The sequence below is a fragment of the Tympanuchus pallidicinctus genome, unplaced genomic scaffold (assembly GCF_026119805.1).
Source record: "Tympanuchus pallidicinctus isolate F22 unplaced genomic scaffold, pur_lepc_1.0 scaffold3, whole genome shotgun sequence".
Taxonomy (NCBI): Eukaryota; Metazoa; Chordata; class Aves; order Galliformes; family Phasianidae; genus Tympanuchus; species Tympanuchus pallidicinctus.
In genome coordinates, this window is record NW_026294747.1 from 43,284,199 (window position 1) to 43,310,482 (window position 26,284).

The window sequence follows — 26,284 nt, forward strand, 5'->3', positions numbered from 1 at the left end:
AGACAAGCCATGTATGCAGCCTGGTTATCAGCCTGCTTAATTCTCAGGTTTTCAGAACAGTTGCCAGACTCATGACTCAGGTTTGCAGTAACAATTCCCTTCCTCTGCCCACCACAGAGAGTTTCTCCTGATAATTTTGGTGGACATCTCATCTTTAGACCAGACTGCATCAAGTAATTTAAAGTGTCATGCTTTAATCTATATTTCTTTTAAGAACACCTTTATACCTTCTCAAGTGTTCTGTTTTGCCTAAACTGTGCTCCTCCCCCTTCAATTTGCCCTCACAATGACGAGGCCCTCTGCACACAGCTTTGACTTACCCTATCGAAAATGTTGGTCTCTTAGAAGATAAAGAATGAAAAAGTGAAATATTTCCCTGGAGCATTATTACTATGGAAACACTCGACAAAGCAGTGGCACTCGGTATCTTTCAAATAAATATTAAAGGCACCCGATTCCCAGCCCAAAGCAAACAGTGTTATTCAACAATATACCTACAAGATAATAATAAAACTGCATTAGCTACAAATGGCCAACTAAAAGAAAGCTTTTATGTGCCTATTCAATGCTCATATGGCAAAATTTATAGCTGTTCAGCTGTACTAACAAGCAACTGACAGTTTGACATGCATCTGAAAGTCCAGCACACAATTTCTGTGACATGACAAAGAAGTTCACCACTTCACAAATCCTGACTGAAAAGGTTTTCATTTAAAACATCTGATACTTAAGGACAGTTTAAGAAAGCAAAACAAAAAACGTCAATTTGTCAAATGTAAGTTCTGAGAAATGTAAAGACTATTTGTACACTACAGTATTTTACATACAGCCTAGAGCACACAACACTGAAGGCAAACTTTACCTTATTCAGATCATAGTTCCGCACTACACTTCTCCTATCTGCATTTTGCACAGTTGCTATTTTTAATATGACAAGCGATCAAAGCTCCTATGATTTGAAGTTTCTTCTGATAAACTATACCTTAAGTTTGAAATCCCCTGAAGAAATAAAAGTAGAGAAGGACACAGGTTGTTCCCATAAATTCAGTGTTACCAGTGCATGTCCAGGAATGTTTGAAGCAATTTACATTTCGCTGTGCAATTCTGAGAATAGGCCACACCTCGTAGTCAAGGGGTGAAGGAGAGATGACAGCAGAAGGGTCCCCTTTTAGCTTTCTAAGATTTAGTAAAATTGGCTCTCAGCTGTTCTCAAAGGCCACGCACTCCATCCTGTCATACTGGTGTACTCACTCCACTATACCAACATTCTTTTCATTCTAGGAAGCCCAAATCTAGATGCAGAATTCCAGACATGGTGTCACAAGTGACTAACAGGGAAACACTAAATTTCCCCAAGCTGCATCTGAGTCTCTACCACTGCTTGAGGAACCAGCCTCATCAGTACAGATAGCAGCATAAGGGTACCATGGGCATCCATTTTGTCATTTGGTTTCCAAACCCCACAGAACACCAAAACACTGATCTTCCTTTTACCGCTACCATACTCAAATTAAGACCTCCTTGTTGCTCTTTATATCTCTTACCAGTTTCATCCTCAGCTAAGCACTGCATTTCCCTTTCAAACTCATTAATACACTGGCAATGTCTCTGAGCTTCTCCCAGTCCAGGAAATCACACCTAACCCATCACATCTCTAATCCCAGTAAGAATGTTGCTCCGCAACTGCACACGTTTCTAATTCCTTCACTATCTATACAGAAATATTGACTAACACCTAAATAAGATTGTTTTACTTTCTTTAAAGACACTCAGCCACTACTTTGTTATAGTTTGATTTGTTTTCTGCATGTTCTTGCTTTTCCTTCAGACATGAATCTTAGTGCAGCTGATAAATATCAATAGCTTGGGTTGCATAGCTTCACTTTCAAGTTGCAAGATATGAAATGCATCCAATCTAGATCTGACATCTCATATCAAATCCCCTTTGTTACAGTCTCATACCAAATTCCACATTTCATTAGCAATGCCCACTGCATTACTATAAACAAATTAAAAATAAATCAGGTATTATGCCTATTATTACCCTGCTCAGATAGATATCACATCCCATTCTGGAAGACTGAACCTTCTCTACCTGCTCCACCTCACTGGAAATCAAAGCATGTAAACTGCTTGCACAGAAAAGTTAACTGCTTTTACGTAGCAATTCTTCAGTTCAGGTTAGAATTTGGTGTAAAGAACCTAATCAGCTGTGTGAAAGGGACACAGAGATCACTCCAAACCCACAGAACCATTCCTCAGAGCAGGATGCAACTATTTGCCTCGCAAAGAATAGGCACTGAAAAGTCCTTTCAGCAAAGGCATTTTACTAATAATATTTGGAATACTCCCGAGTGCTCTCACTCAGTACACAATTTCTGTTTATAAGCCTCTTGACGCTTTAAAAGGGGAAGAAAAAGTAAGAGTGGGACTTGAAAATAATACTTGATGTCAGCACAATAACATCCTACTTTGAAGAGGAACAACTGGGATGAATTCTGCTTAATTGTATTTTTAAAGCAAAGTAGTGGCTAAAAAGTGGATACAAATATGTCAAAATGTTTAAGCTTTAAAAGGTTGATACTTAAGTAGATAATTTCTCCCTGATTTATATCTATCAAAACAGTAAGGTCAACCATTGACATTCTTCAACACTTCAAGTACAAGAATTACTTGTATAATGTAAAATGCCAAAGAAGAAACTTGGACTTCCCTCCTGTATGCATTTCTTTTTAGCACGTCTCAATAGTCCTGGCCTACCTTCCCATCACACGCATTTCTTTAGGTCAAATACAACAGTTTCTTCGTGGAAGGACAGGCTATTAAAAATAAAAAAATAAAAAAAAAAGATAACCCCACATGGGAAAACCATACAAGAGCTGGACGAGATATTTTGTTCATACAAATTGCGAAATTGTCATTGAAGCATGTGAAACAACTAGTTTTGAAAGGTTACATTAGATTGATTAGTAGACAACTTGAAGAAGAGTTAGACATTAAAGAAAGAAAGAAAAAACCCTTTTCCTGCTACATGAGAAAAATGCATTCCCTGAGGCATGAGGATTCCTATACAGCACTGAAGCCATCCCTGTTACTAAAGGACTTGGAAGTGTTGGTTGATGAGAGGCTCAACATTAGCTGGCAATGCGCACTTGCAGACCAGAAAGCCACAGGTATCCTGGGCAGCAACAAAGGCAGTGTGATCAGCAGGGGAAGGCAGGAGATTGTACCGCTCCGCTCCACCTTTGTGAGATCCCACCTGCAGTACTGCATGCAGCTGTGGGGCCACCAGCACACAATGGACGTGGACCCGTTGGGGTTCAGACAAGGCCACAAAGATAATCAGAGGCCTGAAACACCTTGACTTCAAATATGAGCTGAGTAAGATGGGGGGTGTTGAGTCTGGTGAAGAAAAGGCTCCAGAGAGACCTCATAGCAGCCTTCCAGAACCTGAAGAAAAAAAATTCTTCACTCAGAGGGTGGTGAGGTGCTGACATAGGCTGCCCAGAGGAGCTGTGGATGCCCCACTCCTGGAGGTGTTCAAAGCCTGGCTGGATGAGGCTCTGGGCAATCTGGTCTAATCTCTGACTGTGAGAGGCAGGTTGGAACTAGATGATCTTGAAGGTGCCTTCCAACCCAGGTCATTCTGTGATTCTGTGTTGCCTCTAGAAAATTTCTATCCCTTCTCCTTTTCCCACGCTAGCCCCTCTACCCTCAGTTTCTTCTCTCTGAAAATGTCTTTTCAAAAAGTGCCATCTCTAACAAGAGACAAGCAAGACCAAAGCCTTAAAGCCTTAAGCCTTCATGCTGGTGTATACTCAGAAACCAGCCCGACACCTGAACATGGGAATCAAAGTAGTCTACAATACCCAGATATTTTGTTCCCATCACTGGTGCAAGTTAAGGAAGCTAACAATCCATATGCTAGCTAGAGATAGTCACACTGCAGCAACACAAATTACACATGCTTTCTTTCAGAGGAAAGATGGGAGAGGAGAAAACAACAGCTGCAACTCATACATAGATCTGATTAAGCATCAAAACAGAAATTGTTATTCCAGGTCATCCACATATGGCACAACACCCCCCTTTCCCTGTACCATTGCTATCGAACATGAGAGGAGCAGTGACTGTCAGACTGGCTTTCATCACAGAACTGTTCCACGTGCACAGTTGCTGATGACTAACATGAGAAGACAACTCATCACAGAATGCAAATCATAAAAAACACTGCAAAGCAGGACTTCGTTTTAATTGAGACACTCATTTGTTAAGTCAGTGATTCAGGGCGAGAAACTGGCAGTAAATTTTTAAACTCAAGTAGGTCTGAAAGAAGGCTCTATTGACAAAGCATTAGCTTGAGACCTGTCAACTGTTCCGTGCAAGTAAGAAAGATTATTACAAGCGCCATGAAGGTTCCAAGTTCCAATTAGATGGACATTTCTAAAACAAACCATTTACTGTTATACCATAGCTCTATGGATTTCAATCAGTTTTGAATAATCCTTAAGTAATCCTGAAATAATGTAAGTAAAGTTTGAGGAAAAGCTTGGTTTATCTTTCAGCACAATGAGTTATCTAGATTACATTCTTCTATGAAACACATCACTAACAAACTGCAAAAAGATATTACATACCTTGAAGCATAGCCTTGTTTCATCTAAGTAGGTTTGTCTCAGAAGGAAAACCTGTTTGTAAAGGGTTTTCATATACTGAAACTGGTTTGTCACCTTCAGAAAACTGAGATACTTATAGATCAATATAAAATCAAAGGAGGATAATCATACATTTTTCTGATAAAGAGTCCATCAATAATAACCACGCTATGCATCACAGTTGAAAGCATAACATTTCCTCAGTGAGGAAGGATGGCCCAGATTGCCCCCCAAAGAATCACTGATGCTACCCACTTTTCTAATATGAAATCCTCTGCTATAACTACAGAATATAGAATGTCCTGAGTTGGAAGGGATGGGACCAACGAGGATCACCGAGTCCAAGCCTGGCTCCATACAGCATCACCCAAAATTCAAACTCTACGTCTGAGAGCATTGTTGAGACTCAGCTTGAACTCTGGCAGCTTGGGGCTGTGCCTGCTGCCCTAGGGAACCTGTCCAAAAACAAGTCTATTATAATGAGAGACAAGTCTGAACACCTCAGAAACCCAAGTCAAACTGAAGGATGCTTTAGGTAAAATAATCCATGCTTGTTAACACAGAAAGGAAAAGCAAAAAATCTGAATGCTTCTAGACAAGCCAACTGTTTTCTTTCAGCTCAGATACGCTCATACAAAGCATCTTGAGAAGAACCTTGCGTGAGCACAGTTATGCCTTTCTGTAATACATATTAACCTTGACCACCTCAAAAACAAGAATAAAGGCTGGCATAAAGACAGGAGAACAAAACAACACTAACATATCTTTGTAAGGCAATAGCTAAAAATATCATGGCAGCTGCTCTGTAATTTGAGTTTTACCATTTACTTTTTGAAGGAGAATTCTTATCATAACATAATTCTTGTTCTTATAACAAGATCCAAAGCATTTACAGAAAAGAAAACAGAATTATAAGGGGTATTCTTCATTTATCCTGGATCATGAACGATGAAGAATACTTACTGCTGTTAGTTTAAGACTTGATATGTCTATCTTCAGCATTCCACTGAATTACATGATAAAATATAAAACACAATCAGTCTTCTGAAGAATGCTACCATAACCTCAAGGTGTTTGCTAAAGAACAGAGGGGCTGTTAGCAGGCTATGCGGCAGGAACTCCTCTTGCTAGCTAAATTCCTTTCTACGAGTACATTTAGGAGAAAAGGTAAAGAATGGCTGCACTGAACACAGCTCAAATAGTAACAGTTGGAACAAGAACTGAATACAGAACAGGAGCTGTTTCTCTTGCCTGCAGAATCCTTTTCCAACAGGTGACTTAAATATTGTTCTTAATTCCGCAGTATGCCAAGATAAAAATAGTGAATGATTAAGTGCTTCCAATATAATGAATCAATCTGCTACCTGTTCTTCTACTGGGTAGTAAATAACTGCTTTGTTAAACTATTACTTCTCCTGTGGTAGTTCACTAGTCTTAGATTAAAAAAAAAACAAACAACGTTATCTAGGCCACACAACTGCTATTTTTGTGTCTTCTAAACTGTTCTTAATATTCATGCAGAAAACATAAAATTTAGAAGGACACAATAATTATTTTACTTCAGTTGTATTTTTAATAGCACAAGGAAGTGCCCCTTGCAATTGCCAACCCCCTCTGGCAGAGGTCATCAGTAGCCCAGCTCCTGGTATCAAGCCTCTTTGCACACAACATTCCTCCACACCTCAACATCTGCAGTGAACTGCTGTGGAACACCAGCAAGATCCACAATCCTGTGCTAACAAAAATAGTTACACCTTACAAAGCTCAACATCTAAAGCCACATAGAGCATGGGGCAGGAAACAACCAAGAATGTTTTCTTTTTTAGATGCCAAATGATCATAGTTTAAAAGAAGTATTTTTAGTATCGTTTCACCCTCTTCTAAATTACGCAGCTGCAAGAAAAATGTGCAGAATTAAGATAAAATCTCTTACTACAAAGATTTAAGCAAAGAGGCTCAAACTCAAACCCTGAGGATATGAATTTGAATAGAAGGTATTTAGGAATAGAAAACAGAGCAAACTAGCTACAGAATCTGAGGTGACCAGCCAAGCAAGAATTAATCTTTCCTTGTAAGTAAGCAGATAACAAATCTAAAGCATATTGCATCATTTCACCTTCTTCCCAACAAAATCTCCAGTGTTTCAGGTAACATATTTCAGACTCTTAAACAGAATAATTAATTATCTGAATGTGTTGAAATTGAAAGATCACCGTTATCATTAGTTGAAAATGAAGACACCGAAATAGGGGAGATCAACTAGATGAAGTGGGGAGTTGTCAAAACGGAGCAAGAAAGAAGAGGAGGAGAACACCACCTCAAGTCTTCACTCCAGAATGCCAAAAATGGGAAAAAAGAAAAAGAAAAAGAAAAAAGTAGGTGAATAAGGCACCAAAGGGGTAACAAGAACATGTGTGAGATTTCCAGCTTTCTCTGAGCGAAGTTTCTGTAAGAACAGCTGAAGAAAAATCTCATGACATCTCAGAGTATGTTTATTAAGAAGACCACTCTGAAATGGAGCTTTCTTCCAAAGAGGAGGATCTGGAAATGTTGGATCCAGAGCTGATTTCATGTTCACCTAGCAGAAGTGGCATAAAACTCCTGTTTCTGAATATAATTGACCATACACTTAAAGACATTTGTTTTGTTTGTGACATATGTAGCCCATAAAGAGCAATGGCTGCACCTGACAAGGAATGTTAGCAAGTCTCACGTACCCATACAGGTAACTCTAACCAGCAGTTACATACATTAAACTGAATGCTAAATGTTGCATTTATATGAAGGTTTACATTAAAGAAAATGTATGTAAAATCACATGTAGACACAAATGTGCTACTTTTATTTTTATCACTGAATCTTAGGTAGTAAGGATTCACAGACCCATCAGATGACTGAGGAGGGAAGGGGCCTCTGGAGGTTAGACTGGCTAACTGCAGCTGATCCAAAGCAGAATCCAGTGGGATCTCATCTGGTCAGCCTTACACACATGGAAACCAGAAGCACAATATACACTGTCAGCTGTTCAAAGACATTTAATTCTATGCATTAGCACCTTTCATTATACACGGTAACTCATTCCTCTGACTCTAAAGCACAGGGAGAATGGAACCCTTCTACTGCGCTGTTCTACAGCATCTATGCAATTATCCTCTTTGACATCCCAAACTTGAAGAAAAATATCACAGAATCCTAGAGTATTTGTACATACGCTTACAAATTAAACAAGTTTTCTCAAATTAAACAAGTTGTACATACGCTTACAAATTAAACAAGTTTACAGCAACACAACCACAAACACGAGGGCACACATTACAAAAACTTCAACAATTTCAAACTACGTTATTTTTCTGCCATTTAAAAAAGAATTCTGGGTCTCAGGTTTTGTGAAGTATTAAGATGATCAGAACAGTAAATATCAAACCAAGACAACCACAATTCATCATCTAGATTATTGATACGTGTGGAATACTTAAATTAAACTTGGCCCATTCAATCAAGTGCAACACAAAGCTAAGACTCATAGAATCAGGAATCACAAAGTTTGGAAAAGACCTCTATCATCTAGTCCAAATGTCCACCTACCACCAATATTTCCCAACTAAAACACATTCCTCAGTACAACAGCTACTCTTTCCTTAAACACCCCCAGGTTCAATGACTCCACCACCTCTCTGTGCAGCTATTGCTGCTCCTATTGCTGTTACCTGGAAGATGAGGCCAACCCCCACCTCACCACAACCTCCTTTCACGGAGTTGTAGAGTGATAAGGCCTCCCCCAAGCCTCATCTTCTGCAGACTGAACAATTCCAGTTTCCTCAGCCGCTCCTCATAAAACTTGGGCTCCAGACCCAGCACAGCTTCACTGCCCTTCTGCAAACACACTCCAGAGAAGAAGAAAAGATAACATAGGTTGTATCCAAGATGTGGGAGCAAGAAGTATGGCAAGCAAGACTTTCACCATCATGATTATGATCTTTGTGTGTTTAACTGGGAAAAGAAAGTATGTGTCTGTATTTGATTGCAGATTTTCTTCTAGGAATCATACCAAGGGAAAATGATTTTAAAAATAGCTTTTTCCTACTTATATTTAGTTTAGCTTACAAAGGCAATCAAAGAAGGACTTGGAAAACAGGAAAAGCATATATTGTGGCAGATAGAAATTCCTTTTCATCTTGCTTCTTGTCATATTTTGTCTTGAAGGAGAAGCCACTTTTCCTGTTGCTCCTAAGCAGGAGAAGACCCTTGGGAATACTTAAATGGACAGCAAAACCAGACCACGTCACAGTGGCAGAGTCCCTTCATCCATGCTCTACAAAACAGCTACGTGGCAGCAAATCTGAGATGACAACAACATAATTCAGCTTCTGTTCTCTCAAGTCAAGGAAAAAAAGTAGCTGACAAAATAAGAATGAAAAGATAGAGGAGATCCTGACTCTACCCAGCTTTGCATCCATCAAGCTCATTTCCTTACTCCTAAACCTCATCAGTTAGGGATCTTGCTTCTTCAGTGCCTGGCCATCTCTCCATGTTAGTCATGTTAGTTGCCAGGCCAGAAGCGGGGTGCTTTTCTTCCAGAGGTTGATCCAATGCCCAAAGCTCAGTCAAAAGCACAAAGATGAGCCTCTGCTACCCACTACGGGAGATGAGACAGTTCTTCACCACCTACCAGTGCCAGACAGCCACAGAAAGCAGCCTCACCTTGTCCTCTTTCCACCCCACATGGCCCATCAGGGAAGCTTCAATATTTGGAAGTTTATAACCTGTGCTTGTCACTATCAGAGATGCTTGTCTCAGAAAAATAATTACAACTTTTAAGACAAAAAGCATCTTTTAGCAACTTTTTAAAATTCTGTCCACTGTTTTAAAGTTTTTTTGTCTCTTATTTTTGCTTCTCCCTCAATCTGGCTCTAAAACAAACCCCTTAAAGCCTTGATTAATGCAAAATATTTCTCCCCATTCTGGTAAAGAGACTTCCCTCTGATCAAGTGGAAGCTCTAACCCAGATAGCTGAGGCAGCTAGACAAACAGAACTAAGCGCAATTTCTGATTATAGGTAAAAAGACAACTCTTCAGTTACTTAAACAATCTTGCAAATACTGTCCCATGAAAGTCCTCTCTTATTTCCTCTTTTCTTTCAGTACAGATGAAGACCTACCTTCATTATGAAAAACAACCCCCAAATATATGCTATAATCAAGTCCTGATCCTCTCTTTTGCAGACATACAAGCACACTGCTCAAAACTCTTCCTTTCCTTTATCACTTTTCACATGTTACGTAGCAGAAACATCAGCTGTGGAAGAACAGCTGCCTCAAAACTAGAATTTTTGTTTAATCTCTGTTAACATGCCATATCTTCAGAATACTACAGTGGGTGACAAACTTAGTAACAACTGAGTGCTTAACGTAAAAGCTACAGTTCCTGCTACAGTATCATAGATTTTATGGATTTTATAATTCATATATCATTAGCAGGCTGGGAACCTGCAGAAACTCTTGCAGCATGTCCTGAAGCAAGAGACAGAAAAAAAAGACAAAAAGTCAACAGCAAAAACTAATGATTAAAGGTTTTGCCACCAACAAATGTTGCGCCACCAGACATCCTCCAATTCACAGACATCCTGCCACACTGCTTTTTATCTGGTTGTTGTATCCAATCGCTCCTGATTAGATCACCAATTAAATAGTGTTCAATGCAGACAAAACTGCAGAGAATGTTACCGTTGAATTTTAAAATCTGCTTACATACAAGACAGATACGGGGGATGGAGGAACAGCCCAGATTTGGCACGGTTAAGGATCTTCTGACCCACTTTCTATCACCATACACATAAATTTCAAATAGAAGCGGTGTTGACGACCAAGAGTTTCTGCTAATATACTTATTTTTCTATTGAAAAGTTAAGCTAAACTTTAACCCTTGAGGTTAACTGAAAGGCATCTGTGGCAGCTTTAACACACAGAGTCAAGCTTTCTTATAACTTTTAAAGAAACAGCGTAGCTAACCCAAGGCTGGTAGTGATAAAGGATGTTTCTCAAACAGTTACATGTATAATACACGTAATTTCTTACAGATCAACACAAACGGCAAGTAGCTCTGCACACCCAGCAGTGTCAAGTTGACTCCGTTCAGACCAATTTTGCACTTCCACACAATGGAAAGACCACTGGCAGTGCAGTGGTCAAGAGGAAAACCTCTCCCTGTGCTCGGCCCGTTGCTGGCTGCGGCTGCCATCCTTTTCTACCTGCTGCTACCCTCGGCAGGCCCCCAGAGGTGGCTCAGCTCAAGCAGCCAGGAGCTAAACCAGACCAGGGCAGATGGCTTTCTGCTGGCCCAGCACAGTAAGTGCCGCCTCTGCTGTTCTCCAACACAAGGGAGAGACACAAACAAGTAAGAGCAGAAACTGCACCGGGAAGGTGCAGAGCAGGAAGAACACCTCCAGCAGCAGCAGTAAGGTGTTAGACCAGCTTGGCTACTTGTGAAATCGGGCTGCCTAGGCCAGCACTTTCTCTTCCAGATGATAAGCCGTTTGGAATACAAGCAGCAGGTCTACATCATCACCTGTGCTGTTGTAACACCTCTGGCTATCTGAAGAAACAAAGCTGTCTGTCAAAAATAAGGCAACACATCTAAGTGCTGCCACATTTACTCTTCATTCAGAAAAATGTGTGTCCTTAGAATGTTTGTTCTGTAAATACAGCAGAGAATACAAGAGGAGTGCATTGTGTGGGAAAGCAGAAGGCATGTCACACTGCGCTCTGCAAGCTTCTCCGTGAGAGGCGCAGACCTCTTCAGAAAGCTTTGCATGCATAAACTGCTTTCAAACTGTATGTACAAAACACACAAACAAATTTGATAAACACCTAAGTAGGGCAAGAGTCCTAAGAGGTTTAGAAAACCCGGGGTTACTGTGAGGATAAGCTTTAAACATATATCTGAGGTCTTACATTTTACAAGAGAGCAAAACAAATGAAAACTGGTAAGATGTTTCTACTGTTAGTTCTTATTTGGATCTTAGATCTAGAAAGAAAAAGCACAGAAAGTGACAAGCAAAGAATAAACAAGAAAAATACTTCTTGGCCTTTGCTTTCAGTCACTCTACTCCTAACTCCTCTCTGCTCCCTTACTCTGCAAGCCTAAAGGGGAAGAAAGACAAACGACAGAAACAAGCTGCCAAGAACAAAAGGTAGAGAAAACAAACAAACAAACAAACCAAAGAAAATGGAGGAGTAAGATAGCAAATTCAACGGCAAGCAAGCAAGCAGCACATTAAAAGGTTGGTGTATTTCCATCAGCAAACTTGTAGCTATAGGTAATGTTCTATTTTCATGGCAATGTCACAATGCTCTTGGTAGCATATAGATCAACAAACTCCTGGGGTATGCTCTCTCCCACTACAGAAATGCAGCATTTTGCATCAGTGAAGGTTTCTGCAGATGTACATCACTCTCCCTCGCTTGAAGGTCATAAATTCACCTCCTCGGCGCCTTTTTAGATACAGATCTCACTGAACTTGAGCAAGGTCACGTTCTGACTGCTGCAACACTACACGGCCGGAAGCATTGCTGCTCATTCACAGATTATTTATTTCATCCATTCAGCCTGCCTCTGAACCGACCCAAGATTTCCTCACTGTGTTTTCAAAGGAAGGAAAGCAAATATTTGAGCACTGATGTTCTGAGAACACCCTGAGCAGCTGCAGCCTTCATGCAGATGCCCATCGCAGCCACTTCCCTTCAGATGCGACTGTTTCATCACATATTTGTGACTTAAAGCAGCTTGGAAATGTGACCACCAATTTCCAAAATTAACATTTGAATTCCACCACATCCCAGGCAATCTGACAACCCCAATTCCCAGAACCATGAAGGTCACAGCAATTTCACCAAAAATAGTGCACAAGTTAAAAAACAAAAAAACACACAAAACAAACAAAAACAAGTCCTCATCAACATGAATTCTGCAATAAAATACACCTGTAAGATCAACACGTTGCACTGAATTTACTGAAAAAGAATCATCACTGGTATTTCGTAAATCTTATTTCCCAATATCTGAAAACAACAAGTTTAAAGATCTCTTAAAAAATAAGTTTTTCAATTAAAAAAGTCCCTTACAGCATACTGCACTTCATGCATACAGTCGAGGTTTTGATGCCAATCAAATTTAGCAAGACAAAGTTGTGCATGTTTCTCCCATATGCTAAGGCCTCTATTTAATAAGTAGCCTGTTCAGATTGGTCTCAAATAGAAAAGATTTGCACAGCTGATGCCTTCCAATTGTAGGCACATTTTAAAATACATTCTGAATAACACGAAGTGTTCAACACGTACTATTTTGTTTACTCCAATAACGTGAGAACAAGCAATTGCATACTTGGAGCTTTTGCTAACTCTCAGAATAGCACTTCACCACCATCCTGTTTATTTGCTACGGCAGGCAAAACTCAACAAAGTTTAGGTCACTTTCTTAGAAAGACCTTTTTCTTTTTTCCACTTAGTTAAACTACTGGGGAACACACACAAAGCTTCCTTAGTGAAAACTACTTACAATTTTATTTCTAGCAACTTGGGGTTTGTTTCCATTCCATCCAATAAGTCACATTCAGGATGTGGACTTCGAAGACAGGCACCTTTGATACAACCAAGCAGCCCACAGCCAGCCCACTGCCTCACCTCTGTCAGCTTGAGAGCAGCACAGTGATTTCTATGGCAGCTGCTGCAAGCTTTATAAATCCCTTTACATGGGGTGCGAGTGGCAAGGTGCTGGCAGCACAGGGACTGCAGGGATGGCCCCTGTGGGAGGAGGCCAGACACAGCTGGGACCAATGGACCCGCTGCAGGACAAGCTGGCAGCATCTCTGGGAAAATGTACTCAGGAAGAGCAAGAAAAACAAACAACAAAAACAACCAACAAGTAAACCAACAAAGACAAGGGAACAGAAAGAGCAACAATCAGCAGAGGGAACACCAAGGTCACAGTAGGAGGAGGTATTCCAGGTGCCAGAGCAGATGTCACAGCAGCTCAGCCAGAACATGGAGCAGGAAGATGTGCCCCAAAGGGCTGCAGTCTGTGGGAAGCCCCAGCTGAAGCAGATGCTTCCCTGAAGGGCTCTGCCTGCACCAGGGCAAAGAAGAAACATGGGAAGGAAGAGCAGAGAGGAACTGCCCCCACCAACTGTGCTGAGCCTGGGAAAAGGCAGGAGGAAAAGTTTTCTTACAGGGTCTGACTTTCTGTTTATCACTGACGAATCTATTTTAACCAACAAATTAATTTTCCCCAAATCAAGACTGTTTTGCCCACAGCAGAAATTTGTACGCAAATTCCTTATCTTTTTCCATTTATCCTATGGTCTGCCTCAGCTCCCCTAAGGAACGGAGCAGCACAGATGCTGGGTGGGTGCCTGCGGTCAGCCAGGGAGAACCCACCTCAACTCACAGTTCTGCCTGACCTTTCCTGAGTGTGCTGATGAAGCAAGAGCTCAGACAGATTTGTGTTACACAGCATGAGCGTTATTACTGCTGCTGAGTCCCAGACCAGATGAGGAGAAATGTAGTACAAACTGGCTCCGTGCCCAACAATTCTGAGTGAGGTTAAAGACTTTTCTTTTATCTATTTATCCTTGTGTAAAACCAATGCTAGTCATAGAGCATTTTCTACGATCCAAGCTGCAACTATTACTTATGGAATAGCAAAGGCAGTGATGACTCCATTAACATTTCTCTTCCTTGTTTATCAGAAAGCTCTCTGAAAGTTTATAAAGCCTTTCAGAAATAATCCAGGTACAAAAAATAGTTCCAGTAAGTGCCATTTTTCTGCAACTGAATTCCTACATAAGCTGTCATTTACATTTGAACCACTGGCTTCCAACCCCTAGTTTTAAGAGGAGATAAGAGCTATTGGTAGCACAGAGCAGAACCACCAAGGCAATAATTAAGCCCACTCAAAATACTGCACCACACTTCTCCACAACAATGCCTAATGCATACACACAAGCTTCACCCTGGGAGCTGCCACGGTTATTTCTTCCTTAATAGGTTGCAGGCTTCAAGAGGGCTTGATATGGGAAAAACACTGAGCCCATGAGAGACAGTCCAAATAATAATGTGGTCTCGTCACATTTCTGTCCAGTTCTCTCACCCACAAATGGTCAGTTTCCAAATGGGAGGAGTAAAGAATTAACAGACTACTCTGTTGAAACAGCATAGGAACAAAGGGATTATAAGACAGCTTCCCCAAAAGATCCTTCGCCTCTGTGTCCAACAGCAGTCAGCACTGTTCCCAGAAATACTCACAGCCCATTCAAGTGCTCCAGCATCCCAAAGCAAGAGCCAATCTCACACAATAAAAAATATAACGACAGAATGAAAACTCTTTCCCCTCTGTTCCTTTCTTTCTTGTTCACAACCTTCTTACAGCAAACTGTTCTATGTTTAGCCAAAAGCATCTTCTGCTACCAGGCCCCAGCCGATTTGCAAAACTGAGCGTTGCTGCAGAAGGAGTAAGTGAAGTTCTCAGGATGTGCATCAAAACATCTTTCAGTTCATGCATCTCCACAGGTGGAACAGAGGCCCTGCCTCTCTCTAGTGTCTCCAGCTGATAACTTTGGCCTTCAGCCTATTAGCTACACCCAGACCCAGGCAATAGACCTGCAGATTTAGATACCCTCAACAGCAAAGGCACATACTTCATTAAATTCTTTTCATTAAATACTCTTTCTGCCTTACTCCATTAGAAGAGGAGCACTGTTATCACTTACCATGGGCATTCCTCTCATTTAACTAGAATTTGGAAGCCTTGGATATTGATACAATCATTTCTATGCTACCAGAAAGAGAGGAAATACACAGATGATACTTTTGTATGTTTTAAATACCAGAAAATGCTCTAATCCTACGTACTTTAACTGGTTCAGAATCTGGAAGATACCATAACAAGATACTCACTGAAGTGTACAGTAATTTCATCTTCTCTGATGTGCTTCTGCTGAGTAAGAAGCACTCAGGTCAGATAAACTGAAAACTGCCAGTGATATCCTCTGCCCATCTGTCCCTACCTGTCTGAGATATCTTCATGTGTCTTAAACCGGAGATGCTCTTCTCATCCAGGCAGCCAATAAGCACATCTTTACTTGAACCAATCTGTAAGTAGTCCACACAACTGAACAATGCACGTTCTTAAACTAAAGATAACACCTTTCACCTCATGCTTATTTTTAACCAGTATAATACTATCGTGTTTCAGGATCATCACTCAGTTGTTTCTAAGGCCAACGTACGTAGTCCATCTACTCGCAATCCATTAGCCTTAAATTCTCTCTCCTCCCTTTTATTTTGATTCAGGCTTCTGCTTTTCAATCCGCATTTCCACAGACCCAAACCACACCGCTTTCCCTCTGCCTGCACACATGAATGAAGCCCCTGCAGCCGCCCACGATGCCACCAGCTCTTAGCCCACCCTCTCTCCTGTTAGCAGCACTGCAGCCACACTAGGATCTGTCTCCCAAGAACTGACTTCTCCCTAAAAACATCCTCAGGCCCAACGCCCTCAGCCGAGTGAGCTCAGATACCATCATCCCCACGTCTTTTCCCAAGCACAGAACGAAACAAGCTCAGGAACTGCAGCCAAAGAGAAGAACATCTCCCAGTTCGCTATCCATTCCCACACCTCAGAAGGAAAAGCAGCTTTTCATCTCCTTTATCCGAGCATTTAAAAGCGATGTACGTATACAAAACAAAGGACTAAGCAAGTCATTCATAGTTTTTAACGAGAAACAAAACGAAGGGGCACCGCACTGCCGAGGCTTTGCTTTTTAGCGCGGGAGCGGAATCCTCCGTAAGACGCGCTACTTACGGCCACGCACAGCAGCGCAGGAATCACAGGCAGAAGGGCACGCGGGGCGTCACGCACACCGGCAACATGTGCGCCCGCAGCCCGCACGCCGAGCGCGGATCCCGCCGCTGGGAACCGGATGGCCACGCCGCCAGCACGACCGACGGTGGAGGGCGGCTCTCGTAGCACCCGCCGCCGGCCCCGAGCCCCGCCGCTCCCCGGTACCCGCAGGCCCCACGCCGGCTGCACCTGCCGAACCCGGCGCCGGCGTCCCCGCCGCGGGCCCTCCGCCGCGGCCTGCCGCCCCGCTCCGCCCGGCCCTGCCCGCCCGCCGCCGCCCGGCCCCGCACCGTTAGCGATGAGCTTGGCCGAGAGCTGCTTGACAAGCTCGGGGATCCGCTCCCACTGGCACTCCGAGCGGCACCTCTCGATCTCCGTCTCCAGCCGCGAGCCCGCCTTTTTGGTGGCCATGGCCGGACCGATGGGTCCCGGCGGGGAAGGGGCCGCGGCGGCGGGAGCGGGCGGGAAGGAGGAGGCGGCGGAGGCGGGGAAAGGACGGCGGCGGCACCGGGCGCCTGTGCGCCGGGAGCGGCGGAACTCGAGGGCCGCGGCCGGCGCCGCGCTCCTCGCCGGCGGCGCCACCTGCCGGTGGCAGAGGGAACAGAGTCGGGCCCCGCCTCGCAGCTCCCGCGCGGGGCCGCGGCCTCAGGAGGCGGCCGGGGCCGGCGGAGCGCGCTGCGGGCGGACGCGGGCCGGGCGCCATGACAGCCCGGGGAACGGAGCCCGGGCACGCGTGGGGAAAAGGGGAGACCCGGCGGTCTCACCTGTTCACCTACTACCGTACGCGAACACACACCGCTCCCATTTCCTAGGCTGTTCCATAATACATAGATCAATTTTTGTCTTGAATGGTCCTCCCTACCTCGCAATTTCTCACCTGTCTACCTCAGGGCCTTGGAAGATATGTTAGTCACTTCCACGCACACTGCTCGCTCCACGCTCTGGCTGTCTCAGGTGCTTGATCCACGCCTTCACACCCAGTTACACAGAGGCGGACCTCAGCCCGGTCTCCCCAAGTGGCTGCTCACCTCTTCAAGCCCAAAAAGCAGGGGGTGCAGCAGCACACACATAACAAAAGCCCAGACCACGTGCATGCTGTCCCCTACTTTCTAACAGAAGGAATGCGTTGCAGCATCTGAGTGGAACCAAAACAGCCGCAAACCAAGTTGAATAAATACCATGCATCTGCATCAAATGTTACCTCACCTACAGGACACAGCAGTTCTGTAGACTTACACAGACCTCAGAAGAACAGTCTCAACTGATTTGTACTGGAACATGCAGCAAAACCACAAAGACTGCACTGAAGATTATTCTTGCCAATTGCCATTTATATTTCCCAAAATAAGGATAGAGACCCCACTTTTAGAAGAACCAATTACACAGGATGCAGGGCAATCTAAGGCACTAGACACAACCAATTTATATTATTTAGATGTCTCCACATCCAAGCGCAGACTTGTACAGTTTATTCTCTTTACCCACAGAAAGAAGGGCACGCATATGCATTCACCTCAGCCTGTGAGGACTGCTTACTGGCTCAGACATTCAAAGCACAGGCTGGGTGCAGTGCTGCTATAAACACTGTATTGCTCTGGATCTAATGCATTTTAGACTTCAGAAACATCAAGATCATACATGAAACTCAAAGTCGAGCAAACTTCACACTCCTATTGTGAGAACAGGTCAACTCCTGTCCTTAATACTGTTTCCCAAACCCCACGAGTTATAATCTTCAAACTCTTGGGGAATAGTACCATCACCAGCCATCTTTATATAATACTTCACCTAAATGTAAATGCAACACACCTGTGGGCATTGGTAGAGCTGCTATCCACAAAGCAAAATTTCTGTAATATTCCCTCATTAGTGTGTGTCACAAATACTAGGAACAGGTGTTTGCTGGTTTTTGTTTGTTGTTTGTTTGTTTTTATCATCAGCTGAAAGACGACAGCTCTCAAAACTCTATGCCAGGTAGCAACAAATGCTCTTCTCAGTGTTTCCGCTAATTTACTTTTAACTCCCAGTGCTATTGAAAATGTAATAATAAAGAATTCAGATATTATCTGGCTTTTCCCCAAGTTGCTGTTACAGTACTTGCAGGCTTCAGTTCAAATTCAAGCAGCATAGACTTCAAATTTAAAGAAGTGAAACAGAAACAAAGAATAGCAGAACACAACAGTATTTAAGAAATAGAAGGGAGTACTGTTTAAGAAATAGAAAGGAGCAGAAAGAAGATTTAGTACTGCAACAGAAGCAAAAGGAGAAGGACGTGATAGAACATTCCTTGTTGTAAGTGAGGTTTCAGGAGATCTGGAGGACATTGAACTAATCAGAGAATTGAGTTTTAATGGTCAAATGAAAGAATTAAATGAAAAATGAGGCAGCAAACGAATGACAGCTAGAAATCCCTGACACTGTACCTATTGGTTCTTTTAGGCATAAGAGGAGGAAAACCAACATTTTAGTTTTCCCAAAAAGCTGATTTGCTTTATGAAGATCATTCATATTTATTCATAACAATTTTAACACATTTTGTTTGCGCTGATCACATCATTTCAGTAAAAGCTAGCAGTGAAGGAATAGTATTAAAATATTTACATAACAGTTCAGACATTATCTCAGTGGTGACTGCTTATGAAGTGAGATATCTATGCAAAAGGATTAGAGTACCTTGAAATGTATTGGAAAAATTAGGAAATCTATTTTAACATTAGCAAAACTTTCACATACCTATGATGCTCTAAGATTCTATTGTAGATGACCCACAACCACATGCAATAGTGAATGTGGAATTAATGTAACAGTGATACAGGAAAAACAAGTCTGATCCTCTATGTTCTTATCAACTATCATTTCTTTTTCCAACCAAGACAAAATGTTGATTTCTGAAAACAGCCAATTAATTAAGCTTCCAGTATGGACTGATGCACTTGCATATGTTAATAGACCTCAGGTACAGTGAGTTAGCTGGCTAGTTGGAAAAGATGGATAGAGATCTCATTTCTGAAAATTATGCAAATCATAATGCATGGCAATAAACAAAGTTATGCCAGTCAACCTCCTAGCCTCATGCTGCCCCCTTCTCACTCAGCCCCAAATCTCCTCCAATATAGGGCAATAGGAGAAATAATGCTCAATTGTGTTCAGTGCAATTACATTAGCTAGGTAGGGAGGAACAGTAACTTTCAGTCTACAGGAACACTTTAATATAAACTCTGATACTTGGGTAATCTGAAAACAAACCTAATAAAAAAGTTTTCTGCACTCCTATTCCATATAATACAAAAGTGCTGGGTGTTCAAACTGGTAAAAATCTAACAGAGAATAATGACTTGCATAAAACATTTCAATCTCTACTATGATATTAATCTGTAACAAGGGATCAGAAAGCACTATCTGTATTTCTAAAGGTAATATATTCGAACAGAATGCTAGTAAATTAAATTATCAAAAAAAAAATCACAAGCAAACTTAGGAGATAACTGGGTTTATTCAAGATTGAGCTTTTGGCTTCTTATGCAAATATTATTCATTGCTGAAATAGCAGAGATGGAACCAAATCTCACCTTTGTTCTAATTAAAAAACATTTTAAATAATTAAAAAAATCATAAAAACACTTTCATGACAGCTGTGCTGAATTCAGCTCACTGGTATGCAGGCCCTTGAGAGAACAGGCTAGCTGAAACTTAAAATCCATTTTGTGTCAAAGGTTATCAGCGCATAACGTCAAGTCTTGCTTTGCTATTACCAGAAACATTTAATACACAAGGTTACCTATTATTCACTACTGACCCGTTTTTCTTCTGAAGAGTTTGAAGCTGCTAATCAAAGTGCTGCTTATTAAAACAATTTTCTTCATATCAGAGTTCTTATAGCATACATCACAGAAATGATATTTTCAGGCAAACAGAATTACAGGGGTTGGAAAGGGCCTCAAGAAATCATCCAGCCCAACCTGCCTGCTAAAGCAGGTTCCCTATGCAATAGGTGACATAAGTAGGCATCCAGATGGGTCCTGAATATCTCCATAGAAGGAGACTCCACAACCTCTCCGGGCAACCTGCTCCAGTGCTCCATCACCCTTACCATATAGAAGGTCTTCCACATGTTTGTATGGAACTTCCTATGTTCAAGTTTGAGGCCACTACTCCTTGTCCTATTGCTATGCAGCACGAGAAAAGCCTGGACTCACCCATTTGCCTCCCACCTCTCTTTATAAACATTAATCAAATTCCCCACTGTCCCCCAGCCTTCTTTTCCCCAAGCTGAACATACCCAGGTTATTTAGTCCTTCTTTTCACAGGAGATGCTTCATGCCCCTAAACATCTTTGCAGCCCACCACTTGACTCTAGGAGATCCCTGGTTTTCGCACTGTGGAGCCCAGAACTGGACACAGTACTGTAAATGTGGCCTCACCAGGGCAGAGTAGAGGAAGCCTCAATCTGCTCACCTCGCTCTTTTTACTGCATCCCAGGAGTCCTTTGGCCTTCTTGCCCACCAGGGCACACTGCTGGCTCATGGCCAGCTTGCTGTCCACCAGAACACCCAGGTCCTTCTCAGCAAAGCTCCTCTCCAGCAGGTCATTGCCTAACCCGTACTGATGCATGTGGTTATTTCTCCCCAGGTGCAAGATTGTACACTTACTCTTGCTGAACCTCGTCACGTTCCTCCTAGCCCAACTCTTCAGTCTGTCCAAGTCTTGTTGAATGGCAGCACAGCTTTGTGGTGTATCAGCCTCTCCTCCCACCTTTGTAATATTAACAAACTTGCTGAGGGTGGGCTTTATCCACCTTCATTCATCTCAGGTTATTGATGAAGATGTTGAACAAGACCAGACTCAGCATCAACCCCTGGAGAATGTAATGTAACAAAAGACAGTTCCTCTTATCTCCACAAAGCATATATGAAATTAAAAAGTCGACGTCAAAAAGGGAAGCCTTTCCTCAACACAAGTCTTTATTTCACCAATATCTTATTTTTCACTCCAGATTAACATTTTAAGATAACATATTCTACTGCAAGTTATCGGAGTACAATTCAAATACTACTTGTATTTTAAAGAAAACTTATTCAACTCATATGTAGATACCATTTTCTCAAGTGCAAAGTGCCATTTTTTTCCCCAGCTACCTAGTTTCACTAATAGCATTATGCTAACTGCAGTTCTCCATGCCTACTGCAGCCAGTCATCTCCATGAGATTTAGTAAAGTCCATATGAAAACTGTCGGAGAGAAAATATTTCATAGTGACACCTGGTTCCTTTCTGGGAGTATCAAACTGCAATTTAAAAGCTAAAGTAAGAATTAACAACATCCTCAAAACCAACAGTATGACTATATCCACAGCCACACGCAACTTGCCTTCCACTACACCTCATAGCAAGGAACGCAGTCACACATACATGCTTGTAGCAAAATATTCCAACATTTCAAGGATTTTTATGAGAGTTTATTTTCTGAAAGGTAATATAATTACATCTGCAAATGTACATAATTTTGTAAACCACAAAGCCCTTAATGCTGTTCAAAAGTTAAAGTCATACACAGATTCAGGAAAACTCAGAAATCTAGAACACGTTTTTTTCCCACTCCACAATAACTCTTGATTTCATAGCTCACTGCTTTCAGATTTGTTACATAATGCGTTTTTCAATTATATATGTGATATGTTGTATATAATTGATACCTGAAAAGGAAAGCATGCCTTAACAATCAGATATGTTTATTTTTCACAATTTTATGAAATCAGTAGATTTTTTAGTATTTAATGAAAAACAATGCAGCAGTTATCAGCACTGACAGTCTGAATCTGGAGCCTAATGACTAACTGTGCTACAAAAGATAAGAAGTCAGACTCCAGAACATCTCCTTTCCACAGCCATTCATACTAAATGGAAATCAGCACTTGCAATGAAAGGGCAACAGCATAATTTAATAAGCAATGTATTTTAAAAATTACTCTTTACACAAATGTTTCATACTGTATTTTAAACCTGTCATAACATTTGTTATAAAATATCCTTTGCATCACAAACACATATTTACACACACAAGGAAAGATGAGAAACATGGCTTTAAAAAAAAAAAGAAAAGAAAGAAAAAAGTACTTCACTATCAAAAGGCTTAATAAATGTATTTTAATCCAAGTTTAATTACTTGCTCCACAAACATGTGATTAGTTACACCATTACACTGCCAGTAAAGTTCTATTCCAAACACTCAGTGACTAACATGAAGCAGAATGGGAACAAACTTAGCTTTTTCCTCACATTTATTGTGCCAATATGAAACTTTCCAGCCTTCGTGACAGGTCTGAGGATTTAAAAGGCATGCTTTAGCTACTTCCAAGTTCAGGGAAAGGCCAGGTAAGGTCTAAACATAGCTTTAAACATAAAGATGTTTTCCTATTCTTTTGACTCATTTATGCAAGAAATGGCCAGAATAAAAGTACATTGAATTAAATAAATGTGATTTTAGAAAAAAGCTAACCTTGTTAGACTTCGGTTACCTCATTGCTTTTCAGTTAATTTTGTTCTATCCAGCACAGAAAATACACCCCATACTATTTTAAGCTATTTATTCAAGTAAAAAAATAAGATACATATTACATTTTTAAGAAACTAGGAGACTGTATTTCAGTAAATATGAAGCTCTTTGTGAATCTGAATAAAATCTCTTCAGCTAGGAAAGCAACAGAAGCAGCTCTTTAGTACTGTGAAGTTGCTTGATTTCGTTACATTACTGGCTCAAATCATACTTAGGTTTTGTTCCAAGATCAATTTCCATCTCTATGGGAATGACTGCCTTGATACAATTGGTGTTCCAAATGGCACTTCTGCACCCACTTCAAGGGAAGACAAAGATTATGTGCTTTTGGCATTAGCATTACTGATGTAGCAAGTATAGTGCAGCAGCTGGCTTACAGCCTTTCTTCAGTTCCTAAATTCAACCCTTTTAAATAAATGCTATTGTTACACAGAAGAAAAGCTTTGAACTTCTGGTAATTAGTTATGCAGTGTGTCCTTGCTACTCACTAGTAATAAAAATGTATATTATTAATAAGCATCAATATTTTCCACATTGCTATTTAAATACATCTGGAAAAACAATGACAGTTAAATTTTAAGAATCCAGTGTCATACTGCATTCAAACTTGGTCTTTGCTACAGAGTAAGCAGTTAAACAACTTGCAAACTGCAGCGTCAGACCACTAGAGGGAGTAAAAAACTACATATAATTTATGAGCTTCTAAAGCAGTAACTCGGTTCAAAACGCTCACAGAAAATGCTCTGTGCTGTTTTACAACAAACGGGTAAGGAAAACTAAATAAATCAGAGGAATTCACGGGGATTAGCAGCTGCTGGGGATGAAACAATGGCTAAATGCCAGCAACCTCACTTGTTCATTGTTACAAGAAGGAAAAATGACAAATGTGGTGTGTTCTCAGCAAATATTATCTTTCTGTGTTTGAAAAGAATAAAATTGGAGCGAATTGCTTCAGCTTTTTTTTTTTTTTTTTCCTCCAAATAATGTTAATAATTGGAGGGAAGTCTTAAAGTTTTGTACACAGTAGTCCTGAAACAAAGGACTGTCATCTTCAATCTCATCATATCCCTCTTATTAGCTTGGGAAGTGCCTGTGACACCCCATGAAAAGGCTGGAGTCACGCAAAAGGAAGGCAGAAGAGCAGTAGGACACAGTCTGACATGATCCTAGGGGAAAAACCTGGAAAACTACATCCACGCTGACTTACATCACGATTTGCCAAAGGCAAGGCTCTTTTCAGAGAGGAGAGGAGACTTCCTAGAATCAGCTGGGCAAATTCCAAGAGACCTGCACTTCAGATGGGTAGGAACACTAGGAGCTGGCAACACATGGACTCAATAAGAGCTGGCTGCCATTTCTGCATTGCAGTCAAGAGACCTGGCCAGTCAGTCTACCTCTGGCTATAACAATTGGCAGAACCACCAAAATACTAGTATTAGGTTTTGGAAATAAAACTTCATGTAAATGATACAGCATTTACAAATAGATTAATAAAGAAAATGAGAACTCAAATTTGGAGACTTGTGACAAAGAAACGTATGTAAAAATATAGATCTGTTTTTAAAGCTATTAAGGAGATTTAACTGTTTGGTTAAATATCAAAGAGATGGTAGATTCTTCAACCTCATGTCTCCAGAACAAGACTGTATGCTTTTAAAGTAACATGAATTGGTGAAATGCAAGTTATTTGCTCAACAGAAGACAATTTACATTTGAAAACCTTTTTTACGCAGGGTATCACAAATGAGATCATAAGCAGTTCCCCAAAATCACTTGTGCATTGTGCACTGGCAGCCTACAAAATGCCTGTCATCGCCAGAAAGGCTGTGAGAGCAAAGCAGTGGGCATCATTCTGCTGCAGTCCTGCAAACCATGGCACATCCATAGCTGGGTGCTGCATGCATTTCCTATGTTCTTGCTATTTTCAGTTGGCTTCACACACAGCAACTTATATCTCAGCCTATTCAACCTTTCGCATTTCTACTATGTAACACTTGTAATTTTTAGCAGAAAGCCAAATCTTGCCTGCACCTTCTGAGATTCCACAGATATCACCATTTTCCCTCTTCATGAACTGCATTACGTAGCAGCTCCTTTCTACAAGAAGTTGCACTGAATCTTGTCAGGGAATGATCAGGACTGATGCATAGCTTATTTAATATACTCTAATAGATGTTAACGTGATCAAAGAAGTCTCTGGAAGGTCTAGCATTTGTCTGAGGCCAGAGAATGGGCAATTTTGAGTCTGCTTCATTGCACATGGGAACAGAATATATTGGACGGATTGATAAAAGCAAGTATAAATAGCAAGAGTGCTACTATGACTACAGTTCATTAGTGAAAGATATGAACTATGCATTCTGTGGGCTTTAACTTTTTATCTTCAGATTACAGAGACAATTAATGAATGAATTTTCTAAGGATCAACTGTCAGTTTTCAACCTTGCAGCACTCCAGTTGGGGCAAAATACAAGCTCTTAAAAAAAAAAAAAAAAGCCTTAAGTTTCACATCCGTAGGACAAAGCAAATATCTACTGCTTCCAACTCAATCCTACTACAAAGTATAGCCAAATCTGACTCCAGCATACATTTCTATTCAAGTATGAAGGTCTATCCTTTTAGGTTGTTACTCATTATAAGGTAAATGATTTTTTGTACTTTTTCTTTTTGGACTTCTAAAATTTTTCACTCCATTTAGCAAATGTAACAGTTGCTTGAAGAAAAATATTCATTAACCAGTGCATCTTAAGCTAGAAAGACTAGAAGAAATTGAATTAAAAGGGTTAACATAAACAGTTCATGAAAAGAACAGAGTAATGAGTGTTTTTTGTTCTCCTAAAAACCCCAAAACTGCATAACGCACTTAGCCCACATGTATCCTGGAAGAGTGTGTGTTTTGGTTTCTGTTGTTTGTTTTTAAATATACTGATAACAGCACAGGCATATTCATATTTTTTTTTTTTATTTTTTTATTATTTTTTTTTTTTTAAGTCAAGCTCCTGACAGTGCTGGAGATTGGATCAGTCTAAGCTGTTACAAATTCTATCAGTCTACTCTAGAAAGTAGTTCGGAAACTTCTCCCTCCTGCCACAGAAGTAGTGCATAACTAACAACAGACACCTTGCGTTACTACCTACAAAGCTGGATTCATCTGAGTACCATGTGCATAAAATTCATACTCAG

At 41.1% G+C, this 26,284-nt stretch overlaps 1 protein-coding gene across 4 annotated transcripts in view; it reads right to left on the reverse strand.

Moving 5' to 3' along the window:
- TTC7B (tetratricopeptide repeat domain 7B) overlaps positions 1 to 17,072 on the reverse strand; it is a 122,876-nt gene extending 105,804 nt beyond the window's left edge. For 2 of the 4 annotated variants that reach the window (XM_052693680.1, XM_052693683.1), the window contains exon 1: positions 16,841 to 17,072. In XM_052693680.1, coding sequence (XP_052549640.1) covers positions 16,841 to 16,961 — 121 coding nt within the window. In that variant the 5' untranslated portion in view covers positions 16,962 to 17,072. The remainder of the gene's footprint in view (positions 1 to 16,840) is intronic. The other 2 variants (XM_052693681.1, XM_052693682.1) reach the window with 2 other exon arrangements.
- Between the last annotated feature and the right edge of the window lie 9,212 nt (positions 17,073 to 26,284).